Source organism: Halyomorpha halys, unplaced genomic scaffold, assembly GCF_000696795.3.
Source record: "Halyomorpha halys isolate HHAL.00 unplaced genomic scaffold, Hhal_1.1 Scaffold78.1, whole genome shotgun sequence".
NCBI classification, from domain to species: domain Eukaryota; kingdom Metazoa; phylum Arthropoda; class Insecta; order Hemiptera; family Pentatomidae; genus Halyomorpha; species Halyomorpha halys.
The window spans coordinates 568582-583320 of NW_027108467.1; the positions used below are offsets into that span (position 1 = coordinate 568582).

A 14739-nucleotide genomic window follows, 5' to 3' on the forward strand; every position below is an offset into this window, starting at 1 on the left:
TATAGACGAGGTAGTAGGGAGGTGGGGGGGGGGGACTCTCAAGTGAACAAATGATAGTAGATCTACAATTCAAAATTATAATATTTTAAATCTAAGACACGACTGATATATACCTCTTTGAATAAAATTAAATCATTCTCTTCTCAGCCGAACAATTATCACGGATATTATTGCTTCTCAGGCGTTATTGTCTATCTGATACTGTTTACCACCTATACGTCGACTTAAGAGGGACTGCCAGATGTACAAGAGCCCAAGAGGAGAAAAAAGACAGTTATTTCACCCCAATTGTTGATTACTTTAATGAAAAATACGCATAATTACTAGTCTAAATTGATGAGTCTGCCAAGTATATTTCTTCTTCTTCTTTTACTGGCACAACAGGTGTAAGGGTAACTGGGATCCTCAGTTGTCGCAGATCCCACCTCACAGCATCCCTCCATCGGCCCTTCGGCCTACCACGTTGCCGCACACCATCCGGACGTAACTGTACAGCTTATGAGCAACTCTTTCCTCGCTCATCCTAACTACATGGTCAAGCCATTTAAGCCTATGTATCCTCTACGAGGAGATGCTACATTTCTTATAGAGCTCAAACAGTTCACCATTTTTCCTTCTTCGCCAATTACCATTCTCGCCCTAAGATTCTCCTCAGAATTACTCTTTCAAACCTGTCTAGAAGGTTAATGCTTTGATTGCTTAGCGTCCAAGTTCCTCCACCGTATGTGACGACTGGCCTTATCAACGTTTTGTACAGGGTGAACTTGGTGGTACGACTATCAAGTTTGCTTTTGATTTGCCTTACAATGGGTAAGTAAGCTCTAATTACAGCAGAAATTCTGCTTTTAACTTCTTCTTCTTCTTCTTCTTGGTTCTCATTGATAATAGAGCTCATTGATATGTATGATTGCTTGTAAAGCGATATTAAACAGGAGAGGAGCTATTGGGTCACCCTGTCTTAGGCCACATTCCACTTCAAATAATCCACAGGATTTTACTTGGCAGGTTGTGCTCACCATTGTGCCAAGAATAGTTAGGGGGAATAAAAAATATGGTGGCTGTTTCAAAACGTTAAAAAGAAATTAATTTTTCATTCGGAGCTCTATATCTTCAAAACTAATAATAACACGAGAAAGCCTAAAAGAGCATCATTTAGAGTAAATTTGCTAAAATATGAGGCCTGATTCCTCTATTTACGTTCAATAGATCCCGAGGTATGGATTTTTAAAAAGCAAAATTTCATTTAAAAAATCTACTGAGAGATCAGTAATTAGTGAATTTATTTTGAGAAATCTATATCTCAGGAACTATGTGGGGTATAGATGTCTATTAGCACTCAAATTAAAGCTAGTTTAATGAACTATCAAGTAGTTAATGACGTTTATCTTTATAGGAGTAGTATTTTTCATGATATTTGCTAAATTAGATTGATTTATGGTTGTTGGGATAAATTTACATGTGAAAAATTTATATTCATAAGCGAATATCATAAAAACTGCTACACCTACGAAGTTATGTGTCATAAACTACTTTATAGTAAGTTAAATTGCCTCCATTTTCATTGCAGATAGACATATGTACGTCTTACGATTCAAGAGATATATTTTTTCAAAAATCAAACATTTTATTCGAACAACTAGATCTTAACATTTCGCGAATTTATTTGATCAAATATCATAAAAATTACTATTCCTTCATAGATAAATATTATGAATCATTTTCTTGGGAATTTAACTAGCTTTAATTTGAGTGCTGGCAGACATCTTCATGTCAAATTGTTTCTGAGATATATTTTTTCATAAATCAAAGTTATTGTCCGAAAACGAAAAAGCAATTTATTTTAGCAAATATCATGAAAACTACTATTCATACGAAGGTAAAGGTCATTAACTTCTTTATAGCCCATTAAACTAGCTTTAATTTGAGTGCTAATAGACATCTGTACGTCTCATAGTTCCTGAGACATAATTATCCTAAAATACATTCACTAACTACTTATTTTTCATTACTTCATAATGAACTGTTGCTTTTTAAAAAAATAAATCTCGAGAACTATTGGACGTCAATAGCTCTTTAAGGCGCATATTTGCTCTCCTTTTAATGATGTTAAGTATTTTAGTGCTGTAGGTAGTTTTAATGAAAAATTATTTGTTTAAAGTTTTGTAACAGCTACTATATTTTATTCCCCCTAACTATACTTGGCAAACTCGTCATAATAAATTTATATTATTTCCAATAATTTAGACTTTAAAAAAAGTAATGCTTTTTATGAAAAAAAAAAAGTTATAATCTTTATGCTTTAATGATTTTGATAAATCATAAGTTTTCACATAATAGTTAAAAGTAGTTTTGTTAGTAATTTACTATTTTTATCGGGAAGAATTAGTTATTTTTATATTTTTTTACCTTAACATTAGGAGAACGTTTCGGGCTTTCGCCCATTATCTAGTTCTTAATATGAGTGACAAATCGCTGCAACAAAATAAAATTATTTTATTTTTTATATGACATATTCTATAGATTGTAACGTTAACCTTTTGGCATCCCTATAAGCTTTGAGATAATCTATAGAGAGACATAGTAAAGAAAAAAACCCTTTCTCTACCGTAATATTTTTGGAACACGTCCATTTGAAAATAAAACCTTTATCGTCAGATGTGCCATTATTCAAGCATTCAAAGCAACAATATGTCGATCAAATTATTTTAAAACAACAAAGAATTGGATATTGATAAAAAAATTCCGTATAGTTAAGGTAAAATAAAGAAGTAATGAAAAGGGCTAATTCTTTTAGTTACTTAAAAAATAATAATGTTTATATTTGTAGATAAGCTCTACTCCCTAAAAATTATAATATAAATAATTTCTGAAGATTGACACTGGTTACTACCAACTATCTGTTTCCGAAATTATACTCTTTATTGAGAACTTTTTAGAAAGTTTTATATTTAAGTAATGAGCAGTTTTAATTTAAAATTATAACATACGGTAATACCTGGCGTGGGTTACTCAACCAGCGGCGAGAGTTGTGTACGTGAAAGTATCAGCGAAAGTGGACTGACCAGCTGAGTTCTGACTCACTCGGCAGTCACTTTGCGTCTCCGTCTTGCGAAGGGCGATGTTCGGTTGACAGTGCGATAGGATAAGTGTTCTGGAGAGGATCCGTCGTCATATGTCGTCAGGAGGAAGCAGGGGTCTGTTTCCGACAGTGAAAGTGATCTCAATAGAACAGTAAGTGAATTTTAATATGAATAAAGAAAAAGGTACAGCTGCCTACTACAAAAGCTTGAGGAAGAATCCATTTTTGAAATTTATAAGATATTTAAAGAACATCATTGGCAATATCCAGGAAGAATTAGAAGTCGCCGTAGATCGGGGAAATTTAGAGAAAGTGAAAGAGCTTCTTGCGATAGGCGCTGACCCCAACGCCAGGTTCGGCTTCAACAAGACCACATTTCTACACAGGGCCCGAAGTGCGGAAGTCGTCAGAGAGCTACTGTCACACGGCGCGGAAGTCAACGCCAAAGATGTCTATCTCTGTACTCCACTATACTATTCAGTAACGAAAGAATCCCCCGCAGTCGTTCGTGAACTTCTCGCTCATGGCGCTGACGTGAACGCAGCGGACGAAAACGGCGACACTGCACTCAGCCTTGCTTTGAACGATTATCCCAAACTAGAAGTGATAAGAGAACTTCTGGACCACGGAGCCATCTTGAGCAAGAGGGATGTGGATCGCTACCTCTTGTGCTACTTCACACGGTCTTGTTCGGCCATTAAGACGATACAACTTCCGGTGGCTAAAGTATTGGTCAAGTTCACTCTCCTGGAGCACTTCACGGATGGCTATGAAGCCGTCATCGACTTGGAGCCCTATAGCAAATGTATAAATTATGAAGAACTGGTCTCTTATCGGGACGAATGTGCTCGAGAAATAGTTCAAATGATGGGGCATAAGATTAACAACGATTTTTCCATTTATCATTACATCATCAACAAACCTAGAAATATAAAACCCTATTCAGACAAGCCAATAGAAGAAGAAGTTTCGGCGAAATATCCCATCTATCATGACGTCATTTTGTGCAATGTGCGATCGTGCTTAGAAAGATCAGAGCTTTTAGAAAAGTTCACAAGTCTTCAGATTTCTGTGCCCTCGAGGGGAAAAGAGATTGTGATTAGTTACGACTGTCTGTGTGTGATCGCGGAATTCCTGTCTAATGAAGATTTATTGAGCTGTACAGCTCCGTTTGTGAGGAACTTTGAACAGTCCAATTTTTCGGAAAGTATTTTAAAGATCGGAAAACAGTGTGAAGATATAGAACTTTATGGCACTAGATGTACAATATTTTAGTGTCTTCTTTCTTCTAGTAAGTAGTAGAGATATTTTATATTTACTATTATGATGCCATATTCTTTTTTAGAATATTTGTACTGTTTATTTTTACATATTTTATTTCTAAATAACTGTTATAATTTACTTTAAAATATTTATCCCCAAGATTGAATTTGTTTGTTAAATAAACTTGTCGCTGTTTAAATATTTTATTTTTTCTACACTTGCCATTTGAGAAATGGTGTCAAGGATATCATGATCACCATGGAGTAGATTACCAATAACTTTGACCTGATAAGAAACTCCACAGAATTGCATAAAAATGAAGATATAGGGAATTCTAGAAATGTTTAATATTTAATGTCACTATTTCTACGGGTTATTTTGTTTTTAATATTTAAATTGAACAGCAGTACAAGTTGGTCTGAGGGACCTATAGTATCATTTAGGATTCTGACTAATTTATTTTTAACTTTTTTAGGTTATATAATCCATTTCCATATTAGATTCAGTTCATATTAAATTGCCGGAGACCTGAACTTCAAAGTTTTAGATTTATATAATTTATTTATTATAATTACTATACAAAATGCTAAATATAATAACAGAGTACACACTGAATACAACAAATAATTAATAAAAAGATGCACATAATAAAAATTAATTAATTTTAAAACAAAATTGGTACACAGGTATAAATTAAATAACTAACTTAATTTAAAACTAAAAAATTACTTTAAAGCAAAAAATAATTTAAATATTTGTAGAAGTAATTTAAAACAAACTCAAACATAAAACATACATGAAAATAATTTAAAATATATAAAAACTCAGTAACTAAAGAAACATATGGAATGTAAATATGAACTTTTAAAACATTAAATGAAATAAGAAAAATAAATAATCAATTAAAATATTTGCATTACAGAAAAACTTATTACAAAATAATTAAAAATCAACTCACATTCAACTGTCACTTGTTTCATTGCATATTTTATTTCAGTTTTTCAAAACAAATAATAAATAAATTTCACCTTATCTTTAAATTATTATTAATGCATAATTATAAAATATTATTAAACTTAATTCTAATTAAATTTTTACTTAGCAATGTTTATTTGTGGGGCAGAGTTGGGAAAAAATTAGTTATAATCGAAACTAATAGCTAACATTTCCATGGATACGACCCTTATTCATTAATAAATAAATATTGTATCCATGACAATTTTAGCTAGTTGTTTCAACTATAGCTAATTTTTTCCCGACTCACTGGTGTGAGGGATAGTGTGTATAAAACTATGTTTTAGATTTATTCTTACATAAAACATTTGTAAACTTAAAATTTTCATTTTTTATTCTGCAAAAATAAACCACAAATCTTACAACAAACACAAAATATTTTATTAAGTACCTGGACCAAATTCCATTTATTGATACACACGGTCAATCAGCAATCTTTCAAAATATTTTATTGAGTGATTTTCTTTTTCTAAGGCACTTTTCTTTTTTTTTTTTTCACAGAACGGCCTTTGAGACCATATGAATATCATTAATTTTGGCTTCTCTCTTGTTTTTATTTTTCCTTTCCTTCCATTTTTCTCTCATTACCTCTGCGTGTCTTTGTTTTCTTTCTTCCGTCCACACGACTCCCTTTTTGAAATTTCTCTTTTCAACAAGAACTTTGATTTCCTTCAGTCTTTTCTTATATTCTAAGGCACTTTATTTATTATATTTTAGATTTTTTTTTTCCTTCAGGATACTGATTTACTTTCATATTTCAAACATTTATTTAAATTAATTTCTTATGTCTTTAAACTATTTGTTTAATGGTCTTTCCCCCTTTTTTTTTTTTTTTTATATAAATAAAAATGTTTTACACAGAACATGAAAGACAACAAAGCAGTAAACATCAGGGGGGTGACATCGTAATCCTAATCTCTTTCATAGCTAAAATGCCACACCCAAGATGCTTAGTTTCATATTGATTATAATAGCAATGTCTACTAATGTAATTTAAATTGAAACAGAAGTCAGTTATTGCTTCGTACTCTTCTGCTTACCCCTCCATTATATTCCTTCCTGCTAGGGTAAACATCAGTGATTTTAGGAGAAAAAATGAAAACATTTCGAACAGAAATTGTATAAGGAATTATTTTTTATTTTTAAAAAAAGGAGTCCATTAAACAAATAATTTAAAGACATAAATATTAAAAATATATAATGAAATAAATAACAAAAGAGAAAAATAACAATAATAGTAAAAGAGAAGATGCCTGAAGATGGACAGATGGTTAGAAACGTAAGGAAGGCAATGATATAAAATTAATAAAAAGTATTTGAAGTATGGAGGTAACTAACCAAGGGCATACCCAGAGAAGGGCAAAAGGGGGCTCTCTAGAAGACCAAGCTATATTTTTAATTCTAGAAATTAAAAAAATTATCAATTAAATAAAAATTAAATTTTCAATTATCAAGCAAATAATTGTAAAAACTGTTGTAGAAAATTGGTATTATTTTTTAATTTGTAAATATTGTAAATAAAACAGTGAATGTAACACTGCTTCAGATTTGGACAGGAGTATTTTCTTTGTCTAAGGTCTGTTTGCTAATGACATCTGTTAGAGCAAACACGTACTCTTTGTTTTATGTTAATAAAATCCTCTCTGATCCACAACAATAACTAATGAAGCACTGTTATAATTATATATAATTTTGGATTAATTCGCCTTTTCGTGCAGAAATGTCAACCTGGGACCTGTTTCATAATGAAAGCCAATGATATTAGTCCATAAATACAAGTATAAAAATTATAAAGTACAAGCACTAATACATCTTGTTTCATAATAGAAATGACTATTAGTGATATTACATGAGTTTAAAAGTAAAAAATTATCTAGCAGAATTGTATAAGTCAGTGAAATTGTACCAAATATAAACTACAAGATTAATAGTATTAGTTCGTACTTTATTATAAAACAGAGTCTTAAAAGACCATGGCTTGCACCTCCTAGTTTTGATCCTGGGTACGCCCTTGTAACTAACTGTCCTAAAAGAAAATATCTAATATATACATGCAATATATCATTCCTTAATCACTAATTCTGGTATTTACTGAACCTATTGAAGAACTGTCACTACGTCCTGATGATTTTACTCTTACAGTAGCGTAAACAACATAAACAAATACACTTAGTATAAACACTATACCAACGGTAATACCTGATAGAATACCAATCATTTCATAATCGCGTAAATCAATATTGAAGAAGCCATCTAAAGGAATTGAGGATGTTTCAAATTGCAACTTAGTAGTAGTAGTAGTAGGAAGTGTGATGGTAGCGGATGTACTCAGAATAGTACTCTGGCACTTGGCCTTCTTCTTCTGGTCGAGAGTTGGGAGCATGTAGTTACCAGCCATCTTAATCTTGGATCCTTCAATTTGTCCAACCTAAATTAATACGAACTATTATTTAATGAATTGTGTCCAAATTCAATTTTCATTGATAAGCAGGTTTTTAAATTAAAATTTAATAATCCTTTGACTGGAAGATTCTTAAGGTATTAACTTGATTTAGTGAATGACAACAATTTCTTCCTTATTACAATATAATAATTTATTTCATATTACACAGCAACGTTTCGGGAGATTTCCCCCATCTTCAGGCTGCTGATAACAAAAAACTTATATTTAACATATAATTTTCTCCTATTAGTCTTATTTGCTAATATCTTATAATATTATTGTCATTAATGAGTAAAAAACTTTCCAATAGTCCTACATTGCAGGAGAACAATTACCTTGTTGTCATTCACTAAATCAAGTTTTTAAATTTTATTTTAGAATACAAAAATCAATCATTTCGTAAATTATATCTGTAATTGTAGATTCTGTTTAAAAGCTTAGTGAAGCTTATAGGTGTGAAAATGTTTTGTTTTAATTTATATGTTTATTAGGGAGGTATTCCCTGTCAGAGATGGGCAAAAATTAGCTATAGTTGAAACTAATAGCTAAAGTTGCCATGGATACGACCCTTATTCATGAATGAACCATTGATAAATAAATATCGTATCCATGGCAATTTTAGCTATTAGTTTCATAGTTGCCCAACTTTGCCCCATTCCTGCCTAACAGCAGACTAGCCTCCATTTTACAAATTATGCAACTGTTCATGTATTGTACTACTCATTGCTCAAATTTTATAACTGTAATTTACATTTATTCTATGGTTCAGATTGTATTATTTTTATATGAATTTATTATATGAAGGGTGGATCTGACACTGTAACTCTGGTTAAAGTTTGGATGATTTGATGTAGATTACTTTTATTTTTTACTTTTCAAAAAATATATGTATGAATGTGAATTTAGTGTTTGTACTTACATTTTTCATTTACACTTTATTCACTCACATACACTTTAACCACTCATGTCTTCAATTACTTTAGTTAATAACCTTACATATGAGCCATTCAGTGCAAAAGTAATATAAGCCAAAACTTTTTTGTTTTGAGATGTTCAACACACAAGGGGAAATTCTATAAAGATTTTTGTAAGGAAAAACAGCTATCTCTATTATATTTTCTTACCAGTCGAATGGAGCCATGGTCCAACACATTAATCACAAATTTACCATTAATATCCATATTAAAGTTTATTTTTCTAGTACTTGATTCAACTTTAAAGTCATCCAGTGTTGACGAATCTCTAAGAATGTGATGCCATTGTTTTTGAGACATGGAATTCAGTTTTGAACACAAGCCACTTGGCTGATTGCATTTTTTATTAGCAACATTTCGAAGACCGTGACCATAAAGCATTAGGCCATATTGCAATAGATCTACAGTCCAGTCTTTCTCTTTAATATTTAAAGCCTGGAACAAAAATATACATAAGTAGTACAGAGACAAAACCATCTCCACTTTACAAATCATTGATATCCTGAATTGAATATAACAAATATGACTAAGTTTTCCAAAGAAATTAATGTTTCTTACAATGTAATATAATCAATGCGATAAAAAATCATATTTTGAAATTTAAATCAAATAAAAGTTTTGTAAAGTGGTACCAATACAATAAAATATGCTTACTTTAGTAACAGAAGAATTGCATTTTAATTCAAATTTATCAACATTTCTTAAGCATTTCAACGACTGCTGTTCATCATATGTTTTAACCAATGTTTCATCATATTGCTGAGGTAATTTCCCAAGTTGTGATAAACTATAACATACATTGTTAATCAGGCATTATTCTCTAAGGTAAAATTAATGATTCTTTATAATAAACTAAATTATAAAAAAAAATTACCTAACAAATTGCAATATGAAGGTCGGCTTTAAAAGAGGAAAAATAAAGTTTTCAGTGCCTATTTTACCAGCAGATATTATAATCTGCTTACTATATGTCACTAGATATCCTGACAGTTCATCAAGAATGTTCACATCTTCAATAATTATTAAAAGAGCATCTTCATTTGAATCTATAACATAAAAAACATTAATGTTGTGCAAGAAGAGGCGAAGGGGGCAAATGAACATATAATTTTGTTGAGGTAGTTGTATACAAGGATTAGTACAAATATTCCTTTCATCTTTACACACGGTCAATCAATAATCTTCCATTAATATACAATGTTTGCCTGATCACAGTAGTAGTTCCTACGTTAGCTGGTAGGTTGCGCCGTGCTGGGCCATAGTGGTTTTGGTGTCTGTAGTACTTACAGTATATACCAGGAGGTAGCAGTGTCACCATAATTAATATCATATCTCAAGCTTTAAAAAAATTTTAGTTTAATTATATTATATAGTAAAGATTTTTACAATATTAGTACTGTAAGATATTTGTAATAAACCCTGGTTCGCTTCAATCTTGAATTTTCATCTAGTAGTGTGTTCTTGTCATTATATATCAAATTTCTGCATTAAAAAGGTCTAACATAGATTTTCAAGATTTGTTAACTGGAAATTAAATCACACTTTTGGACCACTTGAATTTGGATGGAAAAACCAATTGAATTTGGAATGTTTTGAAGCTTGTAGAACAAATAGTGACCTAGTATTCCGATATAAATTCTTAAATTTTCATCTTAACTGCCCATAACTTTTAAAACTCATGCATTATTTCCCAGTTCATAATGAGAGACCTATAAAGGCCTTTAACATCTCTTTTGTTCAGAATAATCATACCTATTATTTTTCTCTTTATAGAATGCAAAGGAAAGCAAACACTGTTGATTATGATATATATATATTTTTTTTTTCTCATTACATACTCTTAAACAAAAAATAAAAATTATATGTTTGTTTTTAATTACTGTGCAATTAATTTTTTCTGTAATATAAATATTTTAAATTAATTATTTATATACTGGAAGATTATTGATTGACCGTGTGTATAGATGAATGGAATATGGTCCGGGTGCGATCAAAAAAACTCAAATAGTAAATGGGTATACTATTTTTATTGAACCAACGTTTCGCCCCACGTTGCAGGGCTTCGTCAGGGCTAAAAAAGATACAAATACTTGACATAGTTACAAAAAAAGAAAAAACATAAGTGGAAAATAACAGGGGTATACAAGATAGATAAGAGATCTGTTACTATTACCCTTTTCATTTACTGTTTACAACCTTTAATTTTTCTTATTAAATTTTACTTTTCATTGTATACCCCTGTTATTTTCCACTTATGTTTTTTTCTTTTTTTGTAACTATGTCAAGTGTTTGTATCTTTTTTAGCCCTGACAAAGCCCTGCAACGTGGGGCGAAACGTTGGCTCGATAAAAATAGTATACCCATTTACTATTTGAGTTTTTTTGACCACACCCAGACCATATTCCATTCATTAATTATTTATAATTAGGTGTTAATATTTTTTCACTATTTATATATTTATTTTTTATTACATGTATTATGTTAATTTCAATTTCTTTATTATTTATATACCCAAGAGGATGAGGTTTCCATCCTCTGAGCTATAACGGTTGTCACCCCTTAGTCTCATCCTATCCTAATCATCTTCCTTGTCAATTACCTTATTACCTTTACAAACTGAACATGCATCATCGAGGCCTTCTGGATAAGCAGAATAATTAAGGAAATAACCCTCTCGACAAGATTTTATGTATGCTTTAAATTACCTTCATGTATATTTTAAATTACTTTCATTAAATAACTTTGTTCTAATATAATAAATAAATAATAAAACTTTGTACAAAGTTATTTGTAGGCTCATAAATATCCCAATTTCATTTTTTAAACTATGTTACATTTCCATTAATTGTAAGATGAATAATACAGATGAACAAGCCATTTTATTAAAATTACATTAATATAATCCATAGTTAAGACTCAACTGTTAAGTTCGATAAAGATAAACATATTTAATGTTTTTCATCTTGATTAAAACTAAAATGAATAGCTCAAAAACTTGTTTAAAAATTTAATCATTTGAACATTCATAATTAGCATACCTTGTGAAAACTGATGTTTCAGATCATTGAGATTTACAAACTCGACTGATTTCAAGAAACATAAATCTTCTTTTACATCATCAACTAAATGATTCAACTTCATTATTGATAGTGAATTATTTTCATGAAGAACAATGAAGTTCTGTATTCCTAGTTTTTCAAACATTATTTTCACTGCCTGAAATATTAATTATATTACTATCAGTTAACTGAGTGGCCTTAATCCTATGGGAAAAACTATTTCAAATTATAATATACTTCATGTATATTGTAATATGCTCTTTTTGAGTAAATATGTATAAAGGGTTTTTGATATGTTTTATTTTATGTATCAGTTTAATATTAATTTGTTTTGTTTATCCAAAAAGCAAGCTAACCAATTTTCATTGTCTATAATAACTTCGTGATTCAAAACAAAGCCAAGATGGCGGTACGTATTCTTCAGTCAAGTCCGTTGAATCAAGGCCATGTTGAGCAGATTCAAATATCATAAAAACTATTTTAACTCTTCCCATCATAATTGAAAATACAGTAAATTAAAGGAAAAATAGAAATCAAGAAATAGTGCAAATGAATAATATTCAGAAAATAAATCATTTGGAAAAATCCCTAACTGTTGTGGGACAATCGATGTTTACATGTAACCTCAAGGCAGGTTTGAGTTTTGGAAGAATTTAGTCGTTGTGTGGAGAGAGAAGAGAAAGGATGTCTTGAGGATGAGGAGGTCCTCATCAATTTCTGTCCAGCAAGAAGAGGAAGCCATTTTGGACGCCAGAACAATAGAAAAAAAGAAGACACCAAGGATCAAAAAAGGAAGATCGTGAGCTTGGTTAGTTTTGTATACATAAAAATAGATACAAATGTAAACTAGATTTTAATTTAATTAATTGTAACTATAGTAAATAGCTGTTTCTGATTGTCTAGCAACTACACGCCCTGAGATTAAGAGTCTTTTATATTATTAAATTTGAATAAATTTTATTATCCATTTAGTAGTAAAGTTCTTAACTTGAACCCAATTATCTTTTATATTTGAAAAAAGTTTTATAAAACGAGCAAAATTCTTTTTATTTTTATTTTTAATAAAAAAAAAAATTATTACAATATAGGATTGATTATTTGTGAATTTGAAGATTGTCACGGTTTCAGAAAAAAAAATTGTCTAAACTATTTATTACTAGCCAACGTTTTGACCCACGCTGCAGGTTTTAATCAGGTGTATTGTGATTGGTAGTTTTCTAGATCACACAATATATGATAGTTTAAGTGAGCCAAGAAGACTGGAAAAGACAGAGATTCTTAGTTTGGTGACCAAAGGAGTTTTGTGGGTCAGGGAGGGTTTTTGACAAAATAACAAAGCGTATGTGTTACACAAATGGACGCTCCAAGCAAACAGACCCCAAACAAAGAAAACCAGCTTAGCTGTCCCCTTGGTCTGAAGCAGTGTTTCCTTTAACTGAAGAGTTTTATTCATAATTATATTTAAACATTGTTTAGGTCACCAATACATATTTTAATTATAAATAAAGTAATAATAGTAATTTTCTACTAATTTTCTCAGAATAGATGCAGGTAGCGGAGAAACGGCATTGAAGGTAAAGGCCCAGCATTGGAGAGACTGAGAATTTTATATTTCTGAAAGGGGATATAGTATTTCAAAGGTCAAATGATATGTTAGTTTTCATCCCTGATATATGAATAATAATTCACAATAGATTCCCTTTAGCGCTGGTTTTTATATCAGGAATGAAAACTAACACTTTTACATTGTAAAAGTTGCTAAAGTAGAGTTTATTTAATTTAGTTTGTATTTGAAGATAAGCCAGGGATTTTTCTCAATAATAACATGTGATATCACACTGAATGAAATTGAAAACAATAGTATTTTTTATCTTTAATTTCTGATTTTATTTTTATGTAAATAAATGTTTGTATTGAGTTGACTCACAGCTATAGTAACAGAATAAGTAATAATCTGCTCCTTAAGTACAGTCTTCCTCTACTATATCTTCGACCAAGTTGGTCCTTGAATAGGTGTTTGGGGACTGATTCCCTGGGCATACGTGCAACAAGACCCAGCCATCTGATATGGCTTCCTCTTACAGATGAAACCAAATTCAGTTTCTTGTACATCCAGCGCAACTCCTCGTTTGGGCAAATACTCCACTGGGCCATTGATTCTGAGCAAAATGTGTCCTTCCCATCCCAGCAACTTACTTTCTGATGCCTTAAATACCACCCAGGTTTCAAAATGATATGTGAGGGGGAGTTTTATGATTTTCTCATACATCATAATCTTGATCCTGTGAGATCAGATTTTTCACATTGTAAAGCATCTCGTCCAAGCAGTCATTCTTGTTTCAGTTCCTCAACTGTACCATTATTTTCAGTTATTAGCAATACGCAATACTTACAGCCAAATATAGTAGTATCCTAATACTAAAAGGTTTCGACCACTTTCAAGGTTTGGTTTCCTATGATTAGTAATAATAGTTCATAATATTATATTATAATATCAATAATAGTTCTTAACAAACCTCTGTATGCTCTTTAACAGGATATGAGGAAACGAAGTAGGCATTATCGCTAGCCGTAATATTCAAGTCAAAAGAGTGCGGAATAACATGAGCTAAGTTAAATACTTTACTAATGCTTTGGGATACCTCAAGACCATTTCTGTTTTGATTTCCAATGAATCCTTAAAAGCACAATAACAGTTTTATTAATATTATAAATTAAATAAAACTAGTATATAAAATAGAGAAATACTTTATTCATATATGCTGCCTAAATACATTAGGTTGCTATCTTACACAGCATACTTATCAATCCTTAATCGGACATATTTACATTACATATTCATGGTATAATCATAAAAAAAAGATATACAATAATAGGATATAATCAACATTTTTTTTTCACCACTAC

The 14739-nt window shown here is 30.7% G+C and overlaps 1 protein-coding gene across 3 annotated transcripts in view; it reads right to left on the bottom strand.

Annotated features, from left to right (window-relative positions):
- Positions 1–5834: 5834 nt before the first annotated feature.
- The window catches only part of LOC106692919 (uncharacterized), a 20466-nt gene continuing 11561 nt past the window's right edge, over positions 5835–14739 (bottom strand). For all 3 annotated transcript variants that reach the window (XM_014439160.2, XM_067046793.1, XM_014439158.2), the window contains exons 4-9: positions 14349–14509; positions 11812–11989; positions 9648–9819; positions 9428–9560; positions 8924–9208; positions 5835–7784 (exon numbers count right to left, since the gene is read on the bottom strand). In XM_014439160.2, coding sequence (XP_014294646.1) covers positions 7425–7784; positions 8924–9208; positions 9428–9560; positions 9648–9819; positions 11812–11989; positions 14349–14509 — 1289 coding nt within the window. In that variant the 3' untranslated portion in view covers positions 5835–7424. The remainder of the gene's footprint in view (positions 7785–8923; positions 9209–9427; positions 9561–9647; positions 9820–11811; positions 11990–14348; positions 14510–14739) is intronic.